The 24809-nt window shown below is 42.7% G+C and overlaps 2 protein-coding genes and 1 non-coding gene across 13 annotated transcripts in view; 2 read left to right on the top strand and 1 right to left on the bottom strand.

Annotated features, from left to right (window-relative positions):
• The window catches only part of MTHFD1 (methylenetetrahydrofolate dehydrogenase, cyclohydrolase and formyltetrahydrofolate synthetase 1), a 61519-nt gene extending 45443 nt beyond the window's left edge, over nucleotides 1–16076 (bottom strand). The window contains exon 1 of the mRNA XM_003987726.6: nucleotides 15911–16076. Within this exon, the coding sequence (XP_003987775.1) occupies nucleotides 15911–15951 (41 nt within the window). The 5' untranslated portion in view covers nucleotides 15952–16076. The remainder of the gene's footprint in view (nucleotides 1–15910) is intronic.
• Nucleotides 16077–16115: 39 nt separating this feature from the next.
• LOC101086571 (coiled-coil domain-containing protein 170-like) overlaps nucleotides 16116–24809 on the top strand; it is a 64758-nt gene continuing 56064 nt past the window's right edge. For 2 of the 11 annotated variants that reach the window (XM_019833120.3, XM_045060057.1), the window contains exons 1-2: nucleotides 22241–22349; nucleotides 24566–24665. Coding sequence is in view for 2 of the 11 variants with exons in the window: in XM_019833119.3 (XP_019688678.3) it covers nucleotides 16121–16207 (87 nt within the window). In the remaining 9 variants the exon portion in view is untranslated. Of the gene's footprint in view, nucleotides 16208–21915; nucleotides 22358–24565; nucleotides 24666–24809 lie in introns of those variants that run through there. The other 9 variants (XM_045060061.1, XM_045060058.1, XM_045060056.1 and 6 more) reach the window with 9 other exon arrangements.
• LOC111561264 lies at nucleotides 21612–21818 on the top strand. Its single transcript, XR_002743601.1, has one exon. It is a non-coding gene; the product is annotated as a small nucleolar RNA U3 (small nucleolar RNA).

Genomic DNA, 24809 nt, shown 5'->3' with positions numbered 1-24809 from the left:
ACCAACACTTCTGGAAGGCTGTTAATCTTCATCTTTTTCAGCATTCCCCCTCTCCAGGTGCTAAATGAAAAACTTTTGCAGGAAAGAACTACAGCTCACACCTGCTCAACTTTCCCTGCTAAGATGATCACAGGGTACCCACATAAGGCTGAATGACAATCACTGAATCGCACTCCAAAGTCAACATGAATTTATAAATATATTCCAATTCACAAAAGAATTTTCCTTACAGAAGAATTTAACACAAGGTTAAAAGTATAACCTCTCATGAAACAAAGGACAAATCAATTTACCAACATACAACTTCTCGACAACACAAGACATCAAGTACATTAGATTACATCATTTGCCTTTCTTCATCTCAACCACATTTGACATAGGAAATATATATGGACATTACAAACATCTCTTCCCTCTTTCTGACTTGATTAGTTCCTGCTCCAGTCCTCCACACTTATAAACAACAGACATAAATAGGCACAGGTGTTACAAGAACTAGATTATTTGGATTAGCCTCGTCAATGGTAAGAATGTTGAATGATACAAGAAGTCATACTTAAGACTTCAAAATTGTATTTCTGATGAAATTTTGAGGTGATGGGGGGGTTCATGGAGTCTGGAGCCAACAACCAAGAAAGAATTCTTTAAAAAAAATTTTTAACGTTTATTTATTATTGAGAGAGAGAGACAGAGACAGAGCATGAGCATAGGAAGGGCAGAGAGTGGGGGAGACAGAATCCAAAGCAGGCTCCAGGCTCTGAGCTGTCAGCACAGAGCCCAACACAGGGCTCGAACTCACAAACCGCCAGATCATGACCTGAGGTGGAGTCAGACAATTGACCCACTGAACCACCCAGGGGCCCCAACCAAGAATGAATTCTTAAAGACATCTTTGGAGCAAAAACGTGATTTTATTAAAGCAAGGGGACAGGACCCGAGGGCGAGGGCAGAGTTACACTGCAAGTGTAGGGGGTGACCATTTTATGCAATCGGGAGAGATAAAGTCAAGAGGGAGTTTCCAGACTTTCACATGCTGGAGGCCTAGCTATTGTCAAGCTAAGGTGGTTTTCCCTCAGGCAAAGCATTGACTTTAAGACAACTAGGGAGTTCCTGGACTTTAGGCTATAATGGGATTGCCTTTTTCTGGTAAACTGGTGGAGACTCTTATCAGTTTAACCATTTGTTTTTTGTGCTTTCCATGTTTTTGGGTAGCCTGGGAGTGTCCAAGGAATATCATACATGTCCCACTGGTGGGGGCAGGGGTGGGGGTGGGCTTGCTGTTAGCCTGCACCTTGCCCTCGGCTTGCCCCACATCCCCTCATCATCTCAAGCTTGTGACCTTATTTTTAAAAATCATTTGTATCAATTATCCCATACAATAATATAGTTCAAAAGAATGAACAGATTGTTGGATTTTTCTGTCAGAGATTTGACCTGGAGATCACAGTTCTGCTCTAACACAAGAGAACAGGAAACACGTGGCATTTCCACTGGCCCTGCCTCTGAAACTCCCCAGCAGTCCTAGCCTTGGCTGCCTCCCCACCATGACAACTAGGTGTAGTGCTGGGCTACTCAACTCTCTCCTGTCCCCTCCCTTCCCTCCAACCATTATATTAACACAGAGGCCTAGGCACAGGTTCCTACAGGTTCTCCTTTAGCCCTCCCAACCCAAACAAAGCTCACTTGGGGGGGGGGGGGGGAGGAACCATTGCCAGGCACAATGTAAGACATTAACGAGGAACCATGAGAGGAAACAGCTCATTACAGGGATTCCCTGCTTTTCAAAAGTTCAGGTTTGCCACTTTGCTTTTCAGAAAAACCTGTTAAGGGGCGCCTGGGTGGCGCAGTCGGTTAAGCGTCCGACTTCGCCAGGTCACGATCTCGCGGTCCGGGAGTTCGAGCCCCGCGTCGGGCTCTGGGCTGACGGCTCAGAGCCTGGAGCCTGTTTCCGATTCTGTGTCTCCCTCTCTTTCTGCCCCTCCCCCGTTCATGCTCTGTCTCTCTCTGTCCCAAAAATAAATAAACGTTGAAAAGAAAAAAAAATTAAAAAAAAAAAAAGAAAAACCTGTTAATATCTGTTTTCACTAGCCCAAAGGAATACAGAGGATTTTTGCTTTATGGGGAAAAAAAAAAGCAAAAACAAAAACAGTGTTTTTGTTAGTGTTTGTTTTGCAGCAAGCCCTTCCTGAAGGGCACTCCCCAGCTCCCTCCTGGGGAACTCAGCAATTCAGCATGAAGCCATGAGAACTTTGAACTGTGTGAGTGTCTGGGCTTTATCTCAATGCTCAAATTTCGCGCATCTATTAGCAAGATGTGTCCTCAGGTATCAGAGAAGCCTAAGTGAGGTTATTTTTCGGGTCTTGGAATGCTCGAAAAATTTTCCAAACCTGCTTCTTTGCTTTGTGCCACTTTGGCTTATGAAAGGTTTCACAGGAATACTGTACGGTCAAATAGTGGAGGAAACCTGTATCCAAAATTCTCAATGTTACGAGATGGCCAAGGGAGGAGAGGCCTTCCTATTTCAAGATATAGAAACAGGCTCTAAGCAGTCATGTGGTGTTCTGAAAGCCAATTAGCTGAAAGCAGCAAGCGCAAAGGCTCTGAGTGGGTAAATGGGGTCCCAGGAGAAGCGGTAACCGGATGGGGTAAAGCGGGGTGCCTGTCTTTTATTCTGAATGTGATAGGAAGCTGTTAGAAGACTTGGAACAGGGCTGACATGACAGGACTTAACATTTCTGAAAAATTACTCCTGGCTGCTGAACTGGGAACAGACTAAAGGGAGAATGGTTGAGAATCTGGGACACAAGCAAGAAGCTATTCAAATTGCAAAAATCCAGGCCAGAGGGGATGGTGCCTTGGACTCTGGTATCCATAGCTGGCAAGAAGTGGCTGGATTCTAGATATACTAACATGAGGCACAGAGAAAATGCGGGGCTACCGATGACTCTTGAGGTTTGGGGAGGGGGTGTAAAATAGAGCTGGGAAGATTGACAACTACAAATATTTTAAGGCACAGAGCAGATTTCATACCGATACTGTGAATTCATTTCCCAAATCTTATAAGGATTCTAGAATAATGACCATCTGAGGCCTGAAGAAGGGACTCTAGGGACAACTAAAAGTAATATCCTTACCCAGCAGGTAGCAAGCTATGAGAACCCAGTACTACAAGGTGGTATAGGTGGAAAATATTTCAGTCCACTAGGTTAAGAGCAAAGAACAAAATGTTCTGTATTTTCTATGCTATAATTTAAATGGATCTAAGTGTGCAATTTTTTTTTCTAAAAAAGATCATAGACTCAGATCAGTTACAGTGACTCCCTTAAGCTTTTCTCTAAGAAGCAGGACTGTTTTTGAAGTTGCATTAGCAGGGTTATTCTTCCAACTAGAAAGATTTGTTTAAAAGCTAACATTTAGGTCTCCTTATGAGACATGATCAGAATAGCAATGAAACATTTAAAAATGCACATAAACCACAATCAGCAAGAATTAGACAGCCCAAAACACTAAAGCAATAGGCAGAAACTTTTCTGTTTTAGCAAGGAGAAAAAGAAAAATCAAGATTGTTGTAATTAAAAAAAAAAAAAAAACTGGGTGCCTCGGTGGCTCAGTCGTTAAAAATCTGACTTGGGTTCAGGTCATGGTCTCATGGTTTGTGAGTTCAAGTCCTGCATGGAGTGAGCACGAGACCGGCTTCTGGTGAGCCCCATTTCTCTCTTTCTCTCTGTCTCTCTGTCTCTCTCTCTCCCTCTCTCTGCCCCTTGTGGTACCGCCCTCGCTCACTTGTGCCCCCTCTCTAAATAATAAATGTTTAGGGGCACCTGGGTGGCTCAGTCGGTTGAGCGTCCGACTTCAGCTCGGGTCACGATCTCGCGGTCTGTGAGTTCAAGCCCCGCGTCAGGCTCTGGGCTGATGCTCAGAGCCTGGAGCCTGCTTCCGATTCTGTGTCTCCCTCTCTCTCTGCCCCTCCCCCGTTCATGCTCTGTCTCTCTCTGTCTCAAGAATAAATAAACGTTAAAAAAAAAGAATTAAAAAAATAATAATAAATGTTTAAAAAATTTTTTAATTAAAAAATATTTTTAAAAAAATTTAAAAAGACAGTTGTAATAAGGTCTCCACGGTCCCTTATAAGGTTTTCCCTGCCTTGGTTTCTGAGTTGGCCACTAACTGAGGAACTCTGGAATGAAAAGCAGAATAACAACAGCCAAGTGCAAGCATGCTTGAAGCTCAGAAACTATAAAAGACATGGAGAGAAAAGTTAACACTCTCTCCCTCATCTACCTTTATTTTAGGGTCAGAGAGCTGTGAGGAGTTAAATGCTGGGAAACTCTTTAGTTTTCGTAGTTCATTACTTCCAGAAAGCTAAAATGCCACATCAAAGAACACCTTCTGAAACACTGACACCCGCTAAATCAACAGAAACTTTCTTGAGTTGCAGATGCCTTGATTTCCAGCCATGGCCCATGAGGTTACACTGCTAATAAAGATTCAGGGAAAAGTGAGGCAGAAATAGGCACTTGGAGAACACCCCTGATGCCTGGATGGTAGACCTCCATATGCCAGAGTCTCACCATCCTGCACGAACATTCTCTAAAACCTAAGGGAAGATACATCTCAATGTCAGTGGAGGAGAAATCAGTACTAAAGTGCAGGTGAATGTGGTAAGACAAAGTGGCAGTAAACCATTAAAGCCCCTGGTTCTGGTAAACTGATACTAATAAAATAATCATAGCCGATTAGATACAGACACAGATGCAGTTTTAACTAAGTTGCTACTGGCATCTAGTGGGTAGAGGCCAGGGATGCAACTAAATATCCTACAATGCAATGCAAACAATTATCTAGCCCACATGTTAATAGTACCCAAAGTTGAGAAGCATTGCTCTTGGCCAATTAAATGCAATGTCTGGAGGTATCTTTTTGTCTAAGGGGTGAAAAGCAAGGTAGAAATCATTTATATTTCAGGACACCTGGGTGGCTCAGTCAGTTAAGCAGCTGACTTTGCCTCAGTCATGATCTCGCAGTTCGTGGGTTCAAGCCCCGTGTTGGGCTCCGTGCTGACAGCTCAGAGCCTGGAGCCTGCTTCGGATTCTGTGTGTGTGTCTCTCTCTGTCCATCCCCTGCTCGCGCTCTGTCTCTCTCAAAAATAAACATTCAAAAAAATTTTGTTTTAATCATTTATATTTCAACCTGTCAAAATTTGTTTAAATCTGTATAGATACGAGTCATGTGCATTACTATTTTCTCCAACTTAACTTCTGCCACATACAGTTGTTAAAGAGTCTAATCAATAAGTCAAAGATGCATGTCCCTATAGAATCACATTACCCCCAGAGAGTCCCAGTCAGATAATACCCGTAAATAGTCACCCAGATTTCTTTTGCCAAAGTTGTACAATTACTCCTGGAAAAGCCCAGTACAAATTACAACTCATTCTTTATGATATAAAATATTGGCTCATTTTCAAATTTTGGACATTTTATGACAGAGACAAAAGCATTGCTAAAATATAACCCAACAGGGCCACTTCAACAGAAGCTATAGGTAGAAAAAGGAGGCAGTAAAGGGTATTTAACCACCTGGCTGAGAAATCTACATGATGAAAATAAAGCTGCCTCAGTCAACAAACACTAAAATACAACACAAGCTTAGAGTAATTCCCAAGTGATTCTCAAAGGTGAACAGAATATACCTTTAGTAACTGATCAGAGAAAAAGGAAGGACATTCATCTTCATTCAGTATGTAGGGCTTTTCTAAAGGACACAAATTTCTTTTGCCCAACTTCCCAAGGAGTAAATTATTGTTGTAAGGTTTTAACTGTGCAAAACAACACACATATTTTATTTGCATTGTTTTCATGTCGTTCATTTGTTGTTTTATCTCATTTGTCCATACAATGTTATGCTGCTAAAAATAAATACTTCAAATTAAAAAACAAAAACAAAAACACGTAGTTTCTTGTAAAAACAATTGTTGGGGCGCCTGGGTGGCGCAGTCGGTTAAGCGTCCGACCTCAGCCAGGTCACGATCTCGCGGTCCGTGAGTTCGAGCCCCGCGTCGGGCTCTGGGCTGATGGCTCAGAGCCTGGAGCCTGTTTCCAATTCTGTGTCTCCCTCTCTTTCTGCCCCTCCCCCGTTCATGCTCTGTCTCTCTCTGTCCCAAAAATAAAATAAATGTTGAAAAAAAAAAATTTAAAAAACAATTGTGATTGTGAGGCCACCTAGTGTTCCAAGAAACACATATATTTCAAATTCCTAGTTAAGTTAAATTAAAAGTCTAAATTACCTTCTTGTTAGAACTGTTTTCAATTATTAAAAAAGAAAGGGGGAGGGAGGTGGGGAGGGTTGTCCTGGGGTGGCTCAGTTAGTTAATTGTCAAACTTGATATCAGCTCAGGTCATGAGACTGAGCCCCGTGCCAGGCTCTGGAGCCTGCTTGGGATTTTCTCTCTCTCTTTCTCTCTCAAAATAAAAAAATAGGCATTTAAAAAACACCTGATTGTTTTCACTGATACATGGTATAATAGCAACAGCTATATTGTATCAGTATACAGATCAACTAGTATCAGTGCTTTCCTTCATTATGTTGAAGAATAAAATATTTAATGGAAGAATTATTATAATTAATGCAAATATACACTAAACTTGACAGATACCTCAAATATATATTTGAAAACTTAATGTGAATCCATTTCATGCTCCAATAAAAATTTCTAATGTAAAATTCTTCCATCCAAACTCTCCAAGACCTAAGGAAGGTAAAGTGCCTGACATTCAGGACGTGAAAACAGCTAATGGTGTAAAATTCTAGCGAATCTTCTAATTCTCAGTGAGTGTACAAGGTATCATTAATCCATATACACAATGATACAATAACTACTTTCCTTAAGTTTCTAGATCAGGGTTTATGAATGTCTCTACTGACATTTGGGCCAGATAATTATTCGTTGGATGGGCCTCTTCTGTGCACTGTAGGATGCTCTGGAACATCCCTGGCTTCTACCTCTTGATGCCACCAGCATAGATGAAAAGTCCCCAACCGACAACCAAAAATGTCTCCAGACACATCCAAATGTGCCCTGACTAAATGTGCCTTGGGGTGGAGAAAAGGGCAAACTGGCCGCATTTGAGAACCACTGATCTAGAGAGAACACAGGGAGCTGGGAAACCAGGTTGAACTGGTCAAGAAAAGCTTCCTGAAATGTACGATTTTAAAAGTGGATTAAATGTGCATTAGAGAGAGAGACAGACAGAAAAAAGGTGCATTAGAAAAAGGTCACAAAGGGGAAAACACTGCCAAGTCCAGGTGGACACAACCAAGTGTGGTAGGATTCCTAAACAATGTGGTCCCACCTCCCTTCCCCCTCACAGGGGAGAGGGGGAAGCTTCTACCCTGATCCAACAAACTTGGTGACATTAAGAATAGAGAGCACAGCATTGCTAAGCTTTCCCTTTCCTCTCAGAAAGTCAGGATTCCAGATTTTGGGGTATAATTATACACATAAATGTGCTGGAAAGCAATCCAATTTTTAAAAATAACTCTGTAAGCCCAACAAAATGTATAACTACATCTGGCTGCTAGGCCACCATTTTGTAACTGTCAGTTGGTAACAAGAGTTATGAGACATCACAGGATGGCCCCACGTATGAGGCTCTGTAAGCAAGAGCCCAACACGCAGAGTTAGTCTCCCCATTAACCACACATCTGGCCATCAGAGCTGCTTTTGGGCCCAAGTCCAAGAGGTCTTTGGATCATCATCCAAGCAGAATGTGGAAAGAAGGTGGAAGACTGGGGGCCTCTGGTTGGAGAGGAAGAGCAGGCCAAGAGCTCTCTCTGAGAAAAGCCTCACAAAGACCTAAGCTTTCTGCTTTTATGGAAAGCTAAAGGAAAAACTTGGGTAAAAAGGGCTTACATCTAAAAGGCTGCTTGGGGAAACTGGGTGGCTCAGTCCATTGAGCGGCCGACTTCAGCGCAGGTCATGATCTCACAGCTCAGGAGTTCAAGGCCCACATCAGGCTCTCTGCTTACTGACAGCTCAGAGCCTGGAGTCGGCTTCAGATTCTGTCTCTGTCTCTCTCCCCACCCCTCAAATATAAACAAACATAAAAAATTTTAAGTAAATTATAAATGAATGAATGAGTGAGTAAATAAATAAATAAATAAATAAATAAATAAATAAATAAATAAAATTTTAGGAGGCTGCTTACAAGGACTAGTACTTGGAACCAAAACGAAAGATCATTTATCACGTTAGGTCACTGAAGATAAATTCCTTTTAGGCTCTGGCAAAACCTTTTACAGAAATACTCCCTCTTTCCTGGTACTCCTCAAACACCAGTAACACAAAGCTATACCTCTCCAGCCCAGGCTCTAGGGGAAGAACTTCTTATCAAGGGTGAAAAGAAAAACTTAGCTAACAAAGCAAGAAGGTTTGACTTGTCTCCAACCTTGAAAATGACTTTCTGAAGAGAGGCAGTCTGGGAGCCTTCCAAACTGATTTAATTTGTCCTTTCATCTCCTAACAGGAGGATACAAGTTTGCAATTCCTTTTGGCAAGAAAGTAACAAGCCCTTGGCTAGGAAGAAAAATACACTGTGGAGTCCCTGCCATCAGCCTTATAACTCTTCCCCCCCCCCACCCCCCCCAGCCTTGTAAGTCTTGGTCAAGTTAGTCATTCTGGCCAAAGCTTCAGAAACTGCAAAATGGAGGGTGAGGTGGCCAGGGTGGCTGAGGAATCCTGACTGTGGCACCATCCGCCACCCACTCCTTCAAGCTCACGGAGGGACAGTGCCAGGAGACACCTTACAGGAGAGTATCAAGGGGAGCTAACTGCACAGTGCAGGGGTGCTGGGAACTTTCAACACTATGGATCAGACCTCAGTGGATACAGTCGTAACCACAGTAGCCCACAGTAGCTCTGTGGTTCTGAGAGCCTTACATTACACACCCTTTTAATCCTCTCTGCAACCCCAGGGTATAAATGATTGCTACGGCCACCCCCACAGTACAGAAGAGGAAAAGAGAGGAAAGCGAGGCTCACTAACTTGCCCTGGTCTTTCTACCCTGCTCAGCCCCTACCAGGGTCCATGGAAGGAGAGGGTGCCTTTTCCCTCTGCTCCAGGGATCCTACTCCATGCTAGGCTAACCTGATACTCCTTCTTCTTGAGGGATACACAAGGGACCACACACCCCTACTCAAAGCCCCACTGTCCAAATCCCAAACTGCCTGGTGCCAACCTTCGTGATGGATGAGGACAGACACTTATTCTTGGGCCACATCCTCAGGATTTTCGCTGGAGCCATGGCCACAGTAGTTGGCTGCCAGCTCCAGACTCTGCCAGGGTCCGCTTACAACAATACTCCAGTAGCCTAGATAGGCGGCCTAGTTACAACCTCGCAGAGGATCCCACTCCCCTGCAAGGCTCCCAGAGTCAAGCCAGCTTGGGCATTCGAGGTTCCGTGTAACTTCTGAAAGGCCTGCACTTTGGATCTCATTACAGGCAAATCTTTTTAAGCACAAAAGGTCTACAGGTATTTTATCTACAGGACAAAATGAAAAGCTTATCAACATTTAGCAGCCCTTCTCTGTGGTGGGCAAATTCTTTTCACAGAAATAATTTTTCTAGCCCTGGAGCTAAATGTATAGCACGGTTCCATTTTTATATTTGATCAGTAGGACAAATTCTAATTTTAAGGTTCAAGGTTATAAGGCAGCTACCAAAGACACAGCCTGGATAAACACAGACACCACTTATTTACTCAACAGATACTAACTACAAAGCACCAATTCATTAAAACCCACCATGGGCCAGGAACTGCTCCAAATGCTTTCAAAGTAATCAATGACTCATTTAATTTCAACAACCTTATGAATTATGTGCCATCACTATCCGCAACATGCAGATAAGGAAACTAAGGCACAAAGAGGTAAATTAAGTTACCCGTGCTCCCCAGAGGGAGCAGCGCTATGTCTAGATCTGGGGATTCCGCCCACAGGGAGCATACAAACTTATCCAACTTGCTCTGCTCAACCAAGAAAAACTAAGAGCACCTTCTCTCAGTGCCTGACAAGTAGCAAGCTGCCTGTCTCTTCACAACCAGTCTTTGCAGAAAGAAGACCTGACCAAGAAAAATGCCACCAATGGAGGGAGTGGGCTCAGGTATATCAAACAGAAGAAGGAGAAGCAAACAAATCACACAAAATCCAGCAAGTCTCACTTTGAAAAGCACACACAGGTAAGAATTGTAATTTCTAGCCTAAAAACCAAATTGTGGAGGCCACTTTTAGGCAAGCAGGCTTGAGCAAAGGAATGCAGAAAGGGCCACAGTGACCACCAGGCTGAACACAGACAGGCCCATCAGGCGACCCACCCTGAAATATCCAGAGACCTTAACGGACCAATGGGCTGCTTACAACCAGCCAGTTACCAAAAAAGGGAAAATTCCATATGTCACCAAACCTCTCATTTTCCCTCCTGAAAAGCTGCCTCTTTCCACTGCCTCCAAGCAGACAGCCTCTCCTCTCCCTCGATGCATATTCAATAAACTTGTACCTCCTTTGTTCTGCCTCAGGTGAATTCTTTCACCTCCCTCGTCCCCACAGGCTTCCACCTGATTGTTGCCCCGCATTTAGGGCCCCCATCTGATCAGGAGATACCCCATTTAGGCACCACACAAATCAGGGCGGTTCCTCCGTCTAATTTCCATCCCTTTGTCTCTTTAAGGACACCTCTTTTAAGCCAAGGTGGTGGGTCACCGCCAAAGACCGTGTACTTCACCCAGTTATGCTTAGTCAGCTTCTCTGGGGCCCTCACTGTTGACCCTAAGGCAGTCATTTAATAAAGAATGAGGTCAAAGGTCCATGGCACAGGCTTGCTTTTGGTCAGGAACCCTCTTCCCCATAACATCGGCAGGCTCACGGCCCCACAGCCTTCAAGCATTTGCCCCAAAGTCACTTTTACAACAGTAGGAGCTTAATTCCCATATTTAAAATTACAGGCCCCCCATGTGGCAGGAATCTCTGTCCCTCTTCCTTGCTCTGGTTTTCCCTTTGGCACATCTCACCACCTCACATTTTTGTACCTACTTTATGGTGTATCTCTACCCATCAATACACAAACTCCAGAAACAGGGATTTGAGCTGTTTTGCTTACTGCCATCATCTCTAGGTCCTGAAGAGTGCTTGCATACGGGAGGCACAGAGATATTTGTTGAGTAAGTCAATAAATACCCCAAAACGACACACACTTGTCTCTGACCCTCAGATCTCGCCCAACTGTCAAACTTGGACTGCAACCTTCAAACTCCCCTTAAGGGAGAAATGGGGTGTTCCTCCCAAAGGGAGACAATTTGGCAACTAGATCCAGATTTCCCACAGGGTAGAACAGGCAGAGATGGAATCTGGAAATGATGGACTCTGTCTAGTCCTGGCTTCCAGGAAGGTATAAAGGAATAATAAAATAACAACTGATTAAAAAATAATAATAAAATAAATAATAAAATAAACAATAATAAAAGTAAACAAAAGTCAAGGATGGTCTTCTCAGCAGAGTGGGAAGCACAGCAATGAGAGACTGCTGTTAAGTAAGACAAAGATTGGGGCGCCTGGGTGGCGCAGTCGGTTAGGCGTCTGACTTCAGCCAGGTCACGATCTCGCGGTCCGGGAGTTCGAGCCCCGCGTCAGGCTCTGGGCTGATGGCTCGGAGCCTGGAGCCTGTTTCCGATTCTGTGTCTCCCTCTCTCTCTGCCCCTCCCCCGTTCATGCTCTGTCTCTCTCTGTCCCAAAAATAAATAAAAAACGTTGAAAAAATATATATATATAAGACAAAGATTAGTTCACGAAATTCCTTTCAGCAATGTTATAAGTGCCTGATAGCGTGAAAAATGCCGTGCGCCGGGTGAACGAGACTTGGTTCCAATTGAACCTCTGCCATTAACCTTTGGCCAAATCGCATCACTTTCTAGCCTCAACTATTATTGCCTCAGCTGCAGGATGGGATGGATCAAGTGGACTGGATTTTGGAGAAATTCTGACTGTAGAACTCATGGCCTGATCCACTCTTTCTCCCCCCAAGGAAGGGATTTTACATTCCAAACACTGTATCAGGGAAGAAACTGCCCAGAGCCCTTGAAGGCTTGCAAATTTATCCCCAGAGAGACCCAACAGTTGCTGGCAACCAAGAAAGCTGATCTGAAACTTGGGGAATGAGGGACCCTTTCCTTGGACTCCAGGGTCCCTGGTTGCAATGTAAGAAGTTCACTTACCTTTCTTCTCAAGAGTGTCCCTGACCCAGTAAAAGACGACAGGTGGGGATACCCTGCCCAGAGCCTCCGCCTGCAATCCAGCCTACTCAAGCTGAATCTTGTTCTTCAGATTCCCACTGAGCCAGCAGCCAAGCCAGAAACCTATTGCAGCCTGAGTACAAGTTGCTGGGGAATTGCAAGATCCCCATGAGCCAGGAAGGCTGTTTCCCCTGCCAAGGCTCCCTCTCCCTGAGGAACTGTGAGTACTACAAGCTCCATGAAGGTCAAGGTGGCAAGGTATGGCAGTCTCTGAACGATTTTATTAGCACATGAAAGACAGATCTTCTGTAAGGACAAGGAGACCTTGGTCTTAATGATCCTGTAAGAACTGTGTTAGGAACTAACTGACTGCTCTACCACAGGGCAATGTAAAAAGTTAGCTATGTCAGCTCTGAGCAGGCTGGGTAGAGGGGACCCCTCCAGTACCTGGAACAGTCTTTTCCAGAGAATGCTTTCAATCCTTATAGCCAAATCGTTGCCATACTTCAATGATGAGAACTGGATCTATATGTGAGGTTTTAAATAAGTGGTTCTCACTTTCAAGATGCATCAGAATCATAGAAATGAGGTTTTAAAAGATTTAGAGAATATTTGAATCCAGTGGCTTATTGCTAGCCAATTCAGATGAAATCAGTCTGGTGTGGGCACCAGGCATTGATGTTTCAAAAGTACCCTATGAGACTCATTGGCAAAACTATCTTGGAAAAGACTGGCAATTTCTACTAAATACAATTATACATATTTGTCCTACTACTCTACAATCCTCTTAAATATGTAACCAACAGAAATATGCATATGTTCCATCAAAAGACATGCAAAAGAATGCTCGTAACAGTAAAACTCCTAATCACCAAAACTAGAAACCTAAGTGTCCTATTTACTGGATGAGTAAATAGTAGCATATTCATATAGTAGAATACAATACAGCGATGAGAGTAAATGAACTACAACTACATGCAATATGAAATAATCTCAGAAACACAATGTTCATTGAAAGAAGCCAGACCCAGAAGTCTTTATGCCATACAATGCCATTTATATAAAGTTCAAAAACGGGCAACATTAATCTACATCGTTAGAAGTCAGGTGAATGACTACCTTTGAGGCACCTGGGTGGCTCAGTTGGTTGAGTGTCCAACTTCGGCTCGAGATCTGAAGGTTCATGAGTTCGAGCCCCACATTGGGCTCTATGCTGACAGCTCGGAGCCTGGAGCCTGCTTCAGATTCTGTGTATCCCTCTCTCCCTGCCCCTCCTCTCCTCTCAAAAATATTTCTTAAAAATGATGACTTTTGTTGGGGATGGTGACCGGAGGTTTAGGAAGGGAGGGCTTCTTGGGTGTCAATGCCATTTCTTGATCTGGGTGCTATTCAGTTAAGTTCAGTTGCAAAAAATTCATTGAGTTGTATACTTATGATAGGCACACTCACTGTATGTATTAATGTTTAAAGTTTTTGGGGTTTTTTTGGGGGGGGGGGGCAGAGAGAGAATCCCAAGCAGGCTCTGTGGTCTCAGCACAGACCCCAACAGGGGCTTAAACTCACAAACCACGAGATCATGATCTGAGCCAAAATCAAGAGTTGGAAGCCTCAGTGACTGAGCCATCAAGGCACCCCTGTATGTATTCATGTTTAAATAAAAAGAAATAGTAAACAAAATCTTCCTCAGTGACTTCAATGTGAGTTAATATTGGGAACCACTGAAATAGATCTCAAGCACCTATCACTGTCAAAAAGATCATGAATCAATCATCCATGTATACATTAACTAATTTCTAATCATTAACACAGCTAACATGTGTTGAACACTTATTACGTGTCAGGAATAACTCTAAATGTTCTTCAGCTAAGAACTCATTTAATTTCTCCTAACAACTCAATGGTCTACATATTATCTTTATTTTACATCAGAGGAAGTGCTGGTATAGATAGGTTAACTAATTTGCTTAAAGCCACATAACTAACTACTAAGGAAAGGTTTCTAGGTGTTTTGGACATAGACATAAACAAGACAATGCATGTATTTGCCTTTGTGGAGTTAACAAACATATTTAACTTGCTCTCCACTCAACAAAAACGTACCCATTGAGCACCTATTCAGTGGCCTGCCAAGAAGCAAGCCTAAATTATCTCTTCAACCAGTCTTTTTAAAAAGACTTTATCAGGGGCGCCTGGGTGGCGCAGTCGGTTAAGCGTCCGACTTCAGCCAGGTCACGATCTCGCGCTCCGTGAGTTCGAGCCCCGCATCAGGCTCTGGGCTGATGGCTCGGAGCCTGGAGCCTGTTTCCGATTCTGTGTCTCCCTCTCTCTCTGCCCCTCCCCCGTTCATGCTCTGTCTCTCTCTGTCCCAAAAATAAATAAACGTTGAAAAAAAAAATTAAAAAAAAAAAAAAAAAAAGACTTTATCAGAAAAAGCCACTGGTAAAGGGAGTAGGTTTGACTGAAGGCAAACCAAAAGCAAAGTCAAGCAGAAACAATGTAATTCAGCATACCACATGTTCAAAAGCACTCAGATGTATTGTGACTTCCAGTCTAAAAGTCTGGAGTTTCTCTTTCCCAATGTGGAAGATTCATTACCATTTACTGTACATCTCACCTTCTTTGTCCACCATCTCTACCTTCCAGGAAAAATCATTTTGCCCCAGGATGGTTTTCACTGCCAGTGACTCCCTAATACACTCAAAAACCTTTTACCCACAGAGTTGGCAGGTTTACAAGACAATTACTGTTGCCAACTATGGTAGTTATTAAATAACTGTGAAGTCAAAGGCCCCAAGATCAACCTCCCGGAGAATCACACAAAATGTATCCTTTCCTCTTCTACTCTCATAGTTTCCCACTAGTCACCTCCCAGACAAAAAGCAGCAGGGTGTACTTCTTAGGAGTAAGTCTGGCAATCATATCCACCAGTTAAGCATTTACATTTCCTATATAGGTAGAACAAGCAGAGGCCAAATGCTACACAGAATAGTGTCAGGACTCAGGAGCCAAACTTGAAAGTAACTCTAGGGCCTGGATGCAGACAAGGGTATTAGAGGAGCATGAAATTGAAGGGAAAGGAAAAGCTTATTGGGTTCCACTTAGCAAATGATGACTCAGGTGTAGTGGGAAAGCTATGGTTGGAAGAGGTCCCTCCGTCACTAATCAGTCTTGTACCCTTGTCAAGTTTTGTCACTCATTAATCTTATTAATTTGTCTCCTCAGCTCCGAATTACAGCGTAAGTGAGGAAATTGCATTTCTGAGTTCTGGTACGGTGCTGCAGACAGTCCCAACCACTCTCTTCTGGCAGAGAGCCGTCAGCAGCTGCATTTTGAGGAGCACAGTCGGGCGGGTTAAGAAAACTGGTCCAAAATCCAATCGCCAGTCGGCCCAGCCATCAGGGAGCCCTTCTATTAACGCGGACGGTGCCCAAGTCCCCATTTTTTCGACTGCAGAGGATCGATCTTCAAGTGTGATGGGTTCAATACTACGTCCTCCCCCACGCCCCCGGCCAGCCCCGGCTACAAGTGTCCCTCCAGCAAAAAAAATGGGAATATGGGGACCTGCATACTCTGCTCAGAACCCTCGCCTGCAGCCCAACGTGCCCTAACAACAATGACAGGTGCTTACGCGGAGACCACCTTCCCGTTCAGGATTTCCGCCGGTGCCATGGCCTTTATTAGTCCGCTGCCCACGATGGACACCACCGAAACTGAGGATCCAGTAGCTCCACTGGCGCGCTGGCCAGCACAACCCACGTGCTTAGCGACCACCCCCGGAGATCAAGCTACTGCGCCTGCGCCACCCGCCCCTCCCCCACCCCCCGCCCCGTCGATGCGCATGCGCAGTCCGGAAGGACCTAGGCACTTCTGTAGTGAAGAGCCGGGATTTGGACTTCCGAAAGCCCCGGAAAGATGGATGAACTCGGTGATGAGCGACTAGAGGAAATGATTGGCTGGTGGAAGGCGTAGTTTCAGATTGCGCCTTCGGGTGGGGCGGGGAACTGTCCGAAGAGGGGTCTGGCCTCCAGGCCAGCTCTCCGTGGGCGGAGCAGTGGGCGGAGTCGGAGGGGCGATCTCGCGGGAGAACGGTTTCGCGCGCGCGGGAGTGAGGCGGGTCTCTGGGGCAGGATTGCTCCCTGGGGAAGTTGTACCCAGGGGGCTGAAGGCGCGTGGCTTCCCCGGGAGAGTTCCGCCGGTCTCCGCGCGGGGTACCTGGTGGGGCGCAGGGCTGGCCTGGGGCGGCTTCTTCTCGCCCACCGGCGCTGTCAGACTGGTGTGGGGCTTCCATCCCTATTCTGAGTCCGAGGGTCCGAATAGCGCCCGTAACCGTTTTGAAATCTCGGGTGAATAGCGCCCGTAACCGTTTTGAAATCTCGGGTGACTCCTACTCAGCCAAGGTCGAAGCGCTCTGGGTGAGACCCCCTCTGAGCTGAAGCGCCGCCAGTCCCCAAGCGGCCGGGGTAACCTCGGGGTCGGTCAGTGCAAGCAAGGAGGGTCGTCGGCTCAGCAAGCCTAAATTTTGTCAGCTCCCCTGCGAAGATCTAGGGTTGGTGAGGACGGACGCTGCTTGAACTAGGCGCCAAGTGACCCACGGAGGGGACACTCCCTCCCCGCAGGCTCCACTCCGGAAGCGGGATGGGGCGTTTGTCCGCTCAGCTCTAGAAACTAGCTGCGTTCTTACTGTGCGGTCATCCCGGTGTAGCTGTAAAGTTAAGTTGTTCTGATCACTTCCTTTATTTTTTACCCCCAGTTTTACTGACAGATAATTAACATACAATCCATGTAAGCTTAAAATGTAGAATAATGATTTGATCCCCGTGTATGTTATGAAATAATTACCACAAGAAGGTTAGTTAACATCTCCATTCTCACATAATGACAGTAGTTTGTGTGTGACAATAACATTTAAGGTTTACTCCCTTAACTTTCAAGTGTATAATACAGTATTGATGGTTGTTGGTTGTAGTCACCATGCTGTACATTGGATCCCCAGAACTTTTCTTAATCGCTGTAAATTTATACCCTTAGATCGCCCCATTTCCCCTACCCCCTGGCAATCACCATTCTATTCCTATGAAGTAGGCTTTTTTAGATCCACATATAAATGATATCAGTATTTTTCTGTCCCTTAACTTCATTTAGCCTATGCCCTCAAGGTCCACGTTATCCTAAAAGGCAGGATTTCCTTTTTTAATAGTCTTGTGGGTAGGTGGGTTGGATTGTGTGTAACATTCTCTTTATCCATTCTTCCATGGGAATAAGTTGTTTCCATATATTGACTATTGTAAATAATGCTTCATTGAACAGGAGGGTGCAGATACCTCTTTGAGATAGTGATTTTGTTCAGGTCATTTTGGATTGACCAAATATCTGGGTTTCTTATAAAACATCTTTTACAGTGGCATGCTTCAACTAATGGCAGAGCTCATCTTCTGACCTTTTTTCTTTCTTTTTTTTTTTAATTTTGGGCTTTTGGTAGGTGACTTTGGCCTTATTCCTAAATTCCGAGGATATTTTACAGTAGCCTTATATAGAGAGTCAGAGAATCTCTTTTTTGTTTTATTAACAGTTTTATTGAGATATAATTTATATGCCATAAAATTCACCTGATTTAAGTGTACAACTGAATGATTTTTGGTTGATTTACAGACTTGTACAACCACCACCAGTAGAATTAAATTTTTTTTGGTGAATTTTTTTCTAGTAATTGTATTTACTTTACCATTCTTAAAGTTTGCACAAGTAGACAAAATAGAAGTACAACTTAATACATAATATGGGGGTGCCTGGGTGTCTCAGTCAGTTGGGTGTCCAACTTTTGACCTCAGCTCAGGTCATGATCTCAGGGTTGTGAGTTCAGCCTCCGTGTTGGGCTCCGTGTTGGGCTCCATGCTGACCATGGAGCCTACTTAAAAAAATAATAATAGGGGCGCCTGGGTGGCTGAGTCATTTGAGCTTCCGACTTCGGCTCAGGTCATGATCTCACGGTTCGTGAGTTCGGGATCGCATGGGCTCTGTGCTGACAGCTTGGAGCCTGGAGCCTGCTTCGATTCTGTGTCTCCTTCTCTCTCTGCCCCTCCCCCGCTCGTGCTCAGTCTCTCTCTCTGTCAAAAATAAATAAACATTTAAAAAAAATTTTTTTAAATAATATATAATATAGTGATGTAATGTAGTAACTTAATATGAGGACCTCTGAACACATACCCTTATATTGGGTTTGACCTAAACAAGTAAAATTAAGAGGAAAATTGAAGCAAATGTTCCTGGTAAATTGCAGGTAGTGAAACTTTTGTGGCTTATAATACCAAGTACATATTGACTATTTCAGCTGTCTTGTTTGCTGAGGAAGATGGCAAAACCCCAATTTACAGCTGGAGAAATAGACTTTGAAGGATAACTTGCCCAATGCTATATAGCTGTGCCTGGGACAGGCCCCAAACCTTGATGCTTCGTCTCTAAATATATTGTCTTTTCCACCTCAACAACCTGGTTTTCAATAAAAATATCTTTATGTGACCTATATCATTCATTCATTCATTGAACAAATGGTTATTGAGTGGCTACTGTGCTAACAACAAAAAATACTGGGGTGCCTGGGTGGCATCCAACTCTTGATTTTGGCTCAGGTTTTGATCTCATAGTTTGTGGGATTGAGCCTCATGTTGGGCTCTGTGCTGTCAGCGTAGAGCCTGCTTGGGATTCTCTCTCACTCCTTCTCAAAAATAAATACAAACTTAAAAAAAAAATTACTGCTCAGGGTGCTAGAGATACCATAGTGAAACAATGAATTTCCTGTCCCCAGCTAATATTCTGGTAACAAAACAATGACCAATTAAAGAAATATATGCTCTAATTTTAGATATTGACATATCATTTTTTAAAAATAGACAAGCTGAGAGGCGCCTGGGTGGCTCAGTCGTTTGAGCATCTGACTTCGACTCAGTCATGATCTCACGGCGTGTGAGTTCGAGCCCTGCGTCGGGCCCTGTGCAGACAGCTCAGAGCCTAGAGCCTGCTTTGGATTCTGTGTCTCCCTCTCTCTCTTTGCCCCTCCCCTGCTCGCACTTTCTCTCTCTCAAAATAAATAAACATTAAATTTTTAAAAAAACAAAAAAAATAATAATAGACAAGCTGAGAGGATGGGCAATGGTGGTTAAGAGGCAGGAAAGTACTGTTTTAGAAATGTGGTAAGAAAGGCTTCTCTGGGGAATCTGACTTGGGCAGAAACCTGTTTGAAAAGAAGAAATTGGGGTGTAAGAGAGTGGATTTGGTTCGAGCAACTGGAAAGACGGAGTTGTCATATATTGAATTGAAATAAGACAGCTCTGTGGCAGGAGCAGGTTTTGAATTTTAATTCAGTTTTAGATGTTTTCAAAGACTTCTTAGACATCCAAATGAAATAGATATTTAAGTCCATGAGATTAGATAAGAGCCCATGAAGGGAATGGGTGTAGGTAAAGGACCAAGAACTGACCCCCAGGACATTTCAGTGTTTAGAATTCAAGAAGATGAGGAAGAACCTGGAGAGCAGATTGAAAAGCAAGGTTCAGGGGCGCCTGGGTGGCGCAGTCGGTTAAGCGTCCGACTTCAGCCAGGTCATGATCTCGCGGTCCGTGAGTTCGAGCCCCGCGTCGGGCTCTGGGCTGATGGCTCAGAGCCTGGAGCCTGTTTCCGATTCTGTGTCTCCCTCTCTCTCTGCCCCTCCGCCGTTCATGCTGTCTCTCTCTGTCCCAAAAATTTAAAAACAAACAAACAAAACGGTTGGAAAAAAAAAAAAAAAAGAAGAAAAGCAAGGTTCAGGGGCACCTGGGTGGCTCAGTCTGTTAAGCATCAGCTCAGGTCATGTTCTCATGATTCATTGTTTCGAGCCCTGTGTTGGGCTCAGAGCCTGGAGCCTGCTTCAGATTGTGTCTCCCTCTCTCTCTGACCCTCGCCTGCTCATGCTGAGTCTCTCTCAAAAATAAATAATAAACATTAACACAATTTTTTTAAGAAAGCAGAGTCCAGTGTGTTATGAGGAAAACCACGGAGGCATACCGCTTTAGAAGACAGGTAAAGAGTTTTATGGGAAAAGGGGTAACTCAAATATATTGCAAATTGGTCAGATCAGGTAAAGATTGAGAATCAATAATTTCACAGAGAATAGAAAGACAAAATATTTTTATTCAAATGATCTTAATGGCAGTTGCTTGAAAAAAATGCAACCTTTTGCAGAAGCTCCATTTGCTCCAACCTTTTTGAGGACAATCTGATACTATCTATCAGAAACTTAAATGTATGCTTTCTTTAACCTTGTAATTTCACTTGTAGGAATTTATCCTGGAGTATAAAAGTGTACAAATGTATAAAAGTGTTCCTCACAGTGTTGATTTCAGTAGTAAAAAAATCTTCATCAGGACGGATACAGTGGTTAAAGGAGCAATAGATATGTAATGGATGCATATTGATGTGTAAGATAGCTTTCACATTTTGTTAAATGATAAACTCAGGTTATTCAATAAAATCTATAATATGATTTAATTTATGTTAATATATGTAAAACAGGCCTTCTTTGAGTATACTATCAAAAGCTGCCTGCCTACTCATTTAACTCATAACTGTCACATTAGCCTATTTTATTCACAACTCTTATCACTATGTAAAATAATCTTATTTATATACTTGTTCACTTTTTCCACCAGAATGTAAGCTTTGTAATACATTTACTGTCTTGTTCATGATTCTATTCCTGCTGCTTAGGGATATAATTTTTAAAACCTTGTTTTAGGGGAAAATTATATTGCTTATTTTCTAAGGTTAGTCATTAACTATTACTCTCATTCCAATGAATATCACTTTGTGCTGCCTCATTTTTATTATTTATAAATGAAGATAGTACAACAGTCATTCTCAACCCTAAAGCAACACTAAAATTACTTGTGTAGCCTTAGAGGAAAAAAAGTTATGCATAGGCTCCAGTGTAGACCAATTAAGTCAGAATTTGGGGTGGGATCAGGGTATCAGTACTTTTTTAAAAGTTTTCATTGAGATTCTAATGTGCAGGCAGAGCTGAGAACCAAGAAGATGAGAAGATGACATTTAAAGTATAATCCCAATGGTTCTGGTATCAAGAACACATAACAGGAAGACTATACTTTCAGGGATCATTTCTTTTTTTTTTTTTTTTTTAATTTTTTTAATGTTTATTTGAGAGAGAGCATGTGCACGCAAGTGGGGGAGGGGCAGAAAGAGATGGGAACAGAGGATCTGAAGCAGGCTCCGCTCTGACAGCGGAGAGCTGAATGTGGAACTTGAACTCACGAAATATGAGATCATGACCTGAGCCACCCAGGTGCCCAGGGATCATTTCTGTAGTTCATTACTAGAGAAGTTTCTCTGAACATGTAGAGTACCTACAACCACAGGGAGGAGGTGCAGTGTCCTTTCCTGAGTATGAAGCTGGCTTTGGTGTTGCTTTTACAGCTGCTTTTTACCCTTGGTGATGGTTCTTTTCCTCCTTTGAGCGATTAAGAAGAAAGGGACATGGTCTGGGTGGCTTCTTAAAAAAAAAAAAAAAAAGCATATTAGGGACACACTTTCTCTAGTGTAAAAAAGTATTTGCTTAGAATTAGAATATCAGTTTTGCAGACAAATCATCTTCTGCTTTAGAAATAGTAGATTGAATCAAATCATGTTTTCCTCTCAAAGTACTTCTTCCCTGGATGAGGTATTGGAGACAAAAGTTTCACCTATTTCAAGAATTTCACAAAAGACCCCAAATTTTCTGGAAGGTTTACTTTCAGGGGAATCACTTTCTTCAGAGTTCTTAGGTTTACTAGTGCTGGATGAAAATCGCTTTGTGCTTTCACGTCATTAATTACGGAAATAGTCATGGGCTACCTTACTGCATCACTTTGGAAGGACTTTTCCCTTCCTTGGAGTTCTGTGATGCGTTCACCTAGAAACAGCTTCTTTGTTGTGCAAACATTCTACTGGCAAATCGTGCCAGGCTGCCACTCACCTTGGACAATTCAAGTTTCTTCTGGGAATTGAACTTAAATTCGGACTTTTCTCTTGTGTTTGATATGGTAAAAATGTATGGTTTTTACACTCTGAAGCATAGTGAAGTGTAGCATACTGTATCTTTTCTCATTTAAAGTATTGATACATCTTTTAAATGAATAGAAAAACAGATTAGTCATCTAGGAACCTCTCGTCACAGAATAATTCTGTCATATTGCTCTATTTTGTGTAGTCTCCTAATACATTTTTATTATATAAGGTTAGTTTGGGGAAACAGTACTATTACCCATATGAGTTAACTTTGTATTTAAAAAAAAATTTTTTTTCAACGTTTATTTATTTTTGGGACAGAGAGAGACAGAGCATGAACGGGGGAGGGGCAGAGAGAGAGGGAGACACAGAATCGGAAACAGGCTCCAGGCTCCGAGCCATCAGCCCAGAGCCCGAAGCGGGGCTCGAACTCACGGAGCGCGAGATCGTGACCTGGCTGAAGTCGGACGCTTACCCGACTGCGCCACCCAGGCGCCCCGAGTTAACTTTGTATTAAGGAATTTTTTTTTTTCTGTTGGGTTCTTTAGTTGTTCAATGTGTAATTTTTGTGCCTACTCTTGAGATGATAGAGATAAACCAGAAATAGATCCTGCTCTTAGGTACCTTTAATGTAGTAGGAGAGATAATATTTTTACATAATCCAACATTGAATGAGTTAACAGTTGAAAGGAAGGTGTAGATCATACACTACAAGAGTTAGAGAAAGAGATTACCCTTACCTTGCAGGAATTGGGGACTGAGGTGGTATTTGAACTGATACTGAAGAATTTATATGTTCATGCTTTTGGAGGTATAGTTTGGTCCACATAATAATATAGCCAGGTTTTTAGAAGCAATATGAATGAAACTCATTAAGTAACTTTGTTTTTAATAGAGCATAATTTTCATAAAATGTAAGGAAATGAAAGTAAAGGATAGAATTCTTTAAAAAAAATTTATATATTTGAGAGAGAGAGAGAGAGAGACAGTGCATGAGCAGGGGAGGAGCAAAGAGAGACACGGAACAGAATCTGAAGCAGGCTCCATGCTCTGAGCTGTCAGCACAGAGCCTGTCATGGGGCTTGAACTCATGAGCCGTGAGATCATGAGCCGAAGTCAGATGCTTAACTGACTAAGCCACCCAGGTGCCCCTAGATTTCTTACGGAGACATTTGTCTCCACTATCATTTTTGTTCCAGAATTTAGGAGCTATTTATTCTCCCTTTTCATTCACCAAAACTTAAGTTGTTTTTCAATTCTCTTCTTTGGTTCTTAGAAAAGGAATGTAGTAATGATTGTAGGTATTAAATGATAAGAATGAGGAAAACTCTAAAGTCTCATTAGAGATATTTGCACTTTATTTATTTTTTAAGATTTTATTAAGTAATCTCTACACCCAACATGGGGCTTAAACTCACAACTCTCAGATCAAGTCACATGCTGCACCCACTGAGCCATCCAGGTGCCTCAGAGATATTTGTACTTTAGTAATTACCTTAAATATCAAAAGAATGAAATAATACAGGAATTTCAAAATGGATTTCAGGGTTAGTGAATAAAATCAGGCCTTCATGCTTTCTGTTCCATGTTATTAAAGTCACACATCTTGATTTTTTTTTTTTTTCTCTCTGTGAAAATGCCTTTAATCTAGGAAAGTTTAATTTCCTGGGAGATACCAACCAGCCAAAGAAACACATACCCCACTTACATGCAGCCCTCTGGCCTTCAGTTTTTCTAAATGTGGCTTTCTCCTCCCCTTCCCTCATACATCCCCTGATCTCAAAAAAGAAATCTCCTTTTCTGAATAAAGAAATCTCTTATTGTCTAATAAAATGTGAACATTAATTTGGAAGATGGCTTTCCACTCTTGCCTTTACTTTAACGTTAGAAAAGAAAGAGAATATATGAAGTTGAACTGAGTAGGGAATATGGATTTAAGGCAGTACTGAAGTTCTTGGGAAATTGAATTTATGAAAATTATAGTGTAAAGTTACATTCTGCTGGGGCAAAAAGAGCACTCTGAGTTATCAGATGCTACATTGTGAACTCATGTTAGACTTTTTATCTTTTGGCTGAATCCAGAGGGATATAGTTAGGGATCCTGATAGGTAGAGAAACTGAAAATGAAGGCTATTTGCAAGTCTTATTTCCATAGATATGATTCATAAGTAGCATTTAAATGTGAGCACATATATATACGTTAGCAGGCCGTTTCCACCAGTTACAATTTAAACCATGATTTGATCTTTAGAAGGTAGATCTGCCTTGTCTCCCAGCAACAGGTTCAGCAGGCATCTCCTTCTCAAGTCTGGCTAAGGTGTGTGGATCTGAAGTGGAACCTTCCTAAAGACATTGTTATACAGCCGTAGCAATCTCTTACTCGACACATCCCCAAAGGCAAGGGAGTTAAAAGCAAAAGTGAATTACTGGGACCTTATGAAGATAAAAAGCTTCTGCACAGCAAAGGAAACAACCAACAAAACTAAAAGGCAACC

Source organism: Felis catus, chromosome B3, assembly GCF_018350175.1.
Source record: "Felis catus isolate Fca126 chromosome B3, F.catus_Fca126_mat1.0, whole genome shotgun sequence".
Lineage (NCBI taxonomy): Eukaryota > Metazoa > Chordata > Mammalia > Carnivora > Felidae > Felis > Felis catus.
This window is presented reverse-complemented; position numbering and strand designations above follow the sequence as displayed.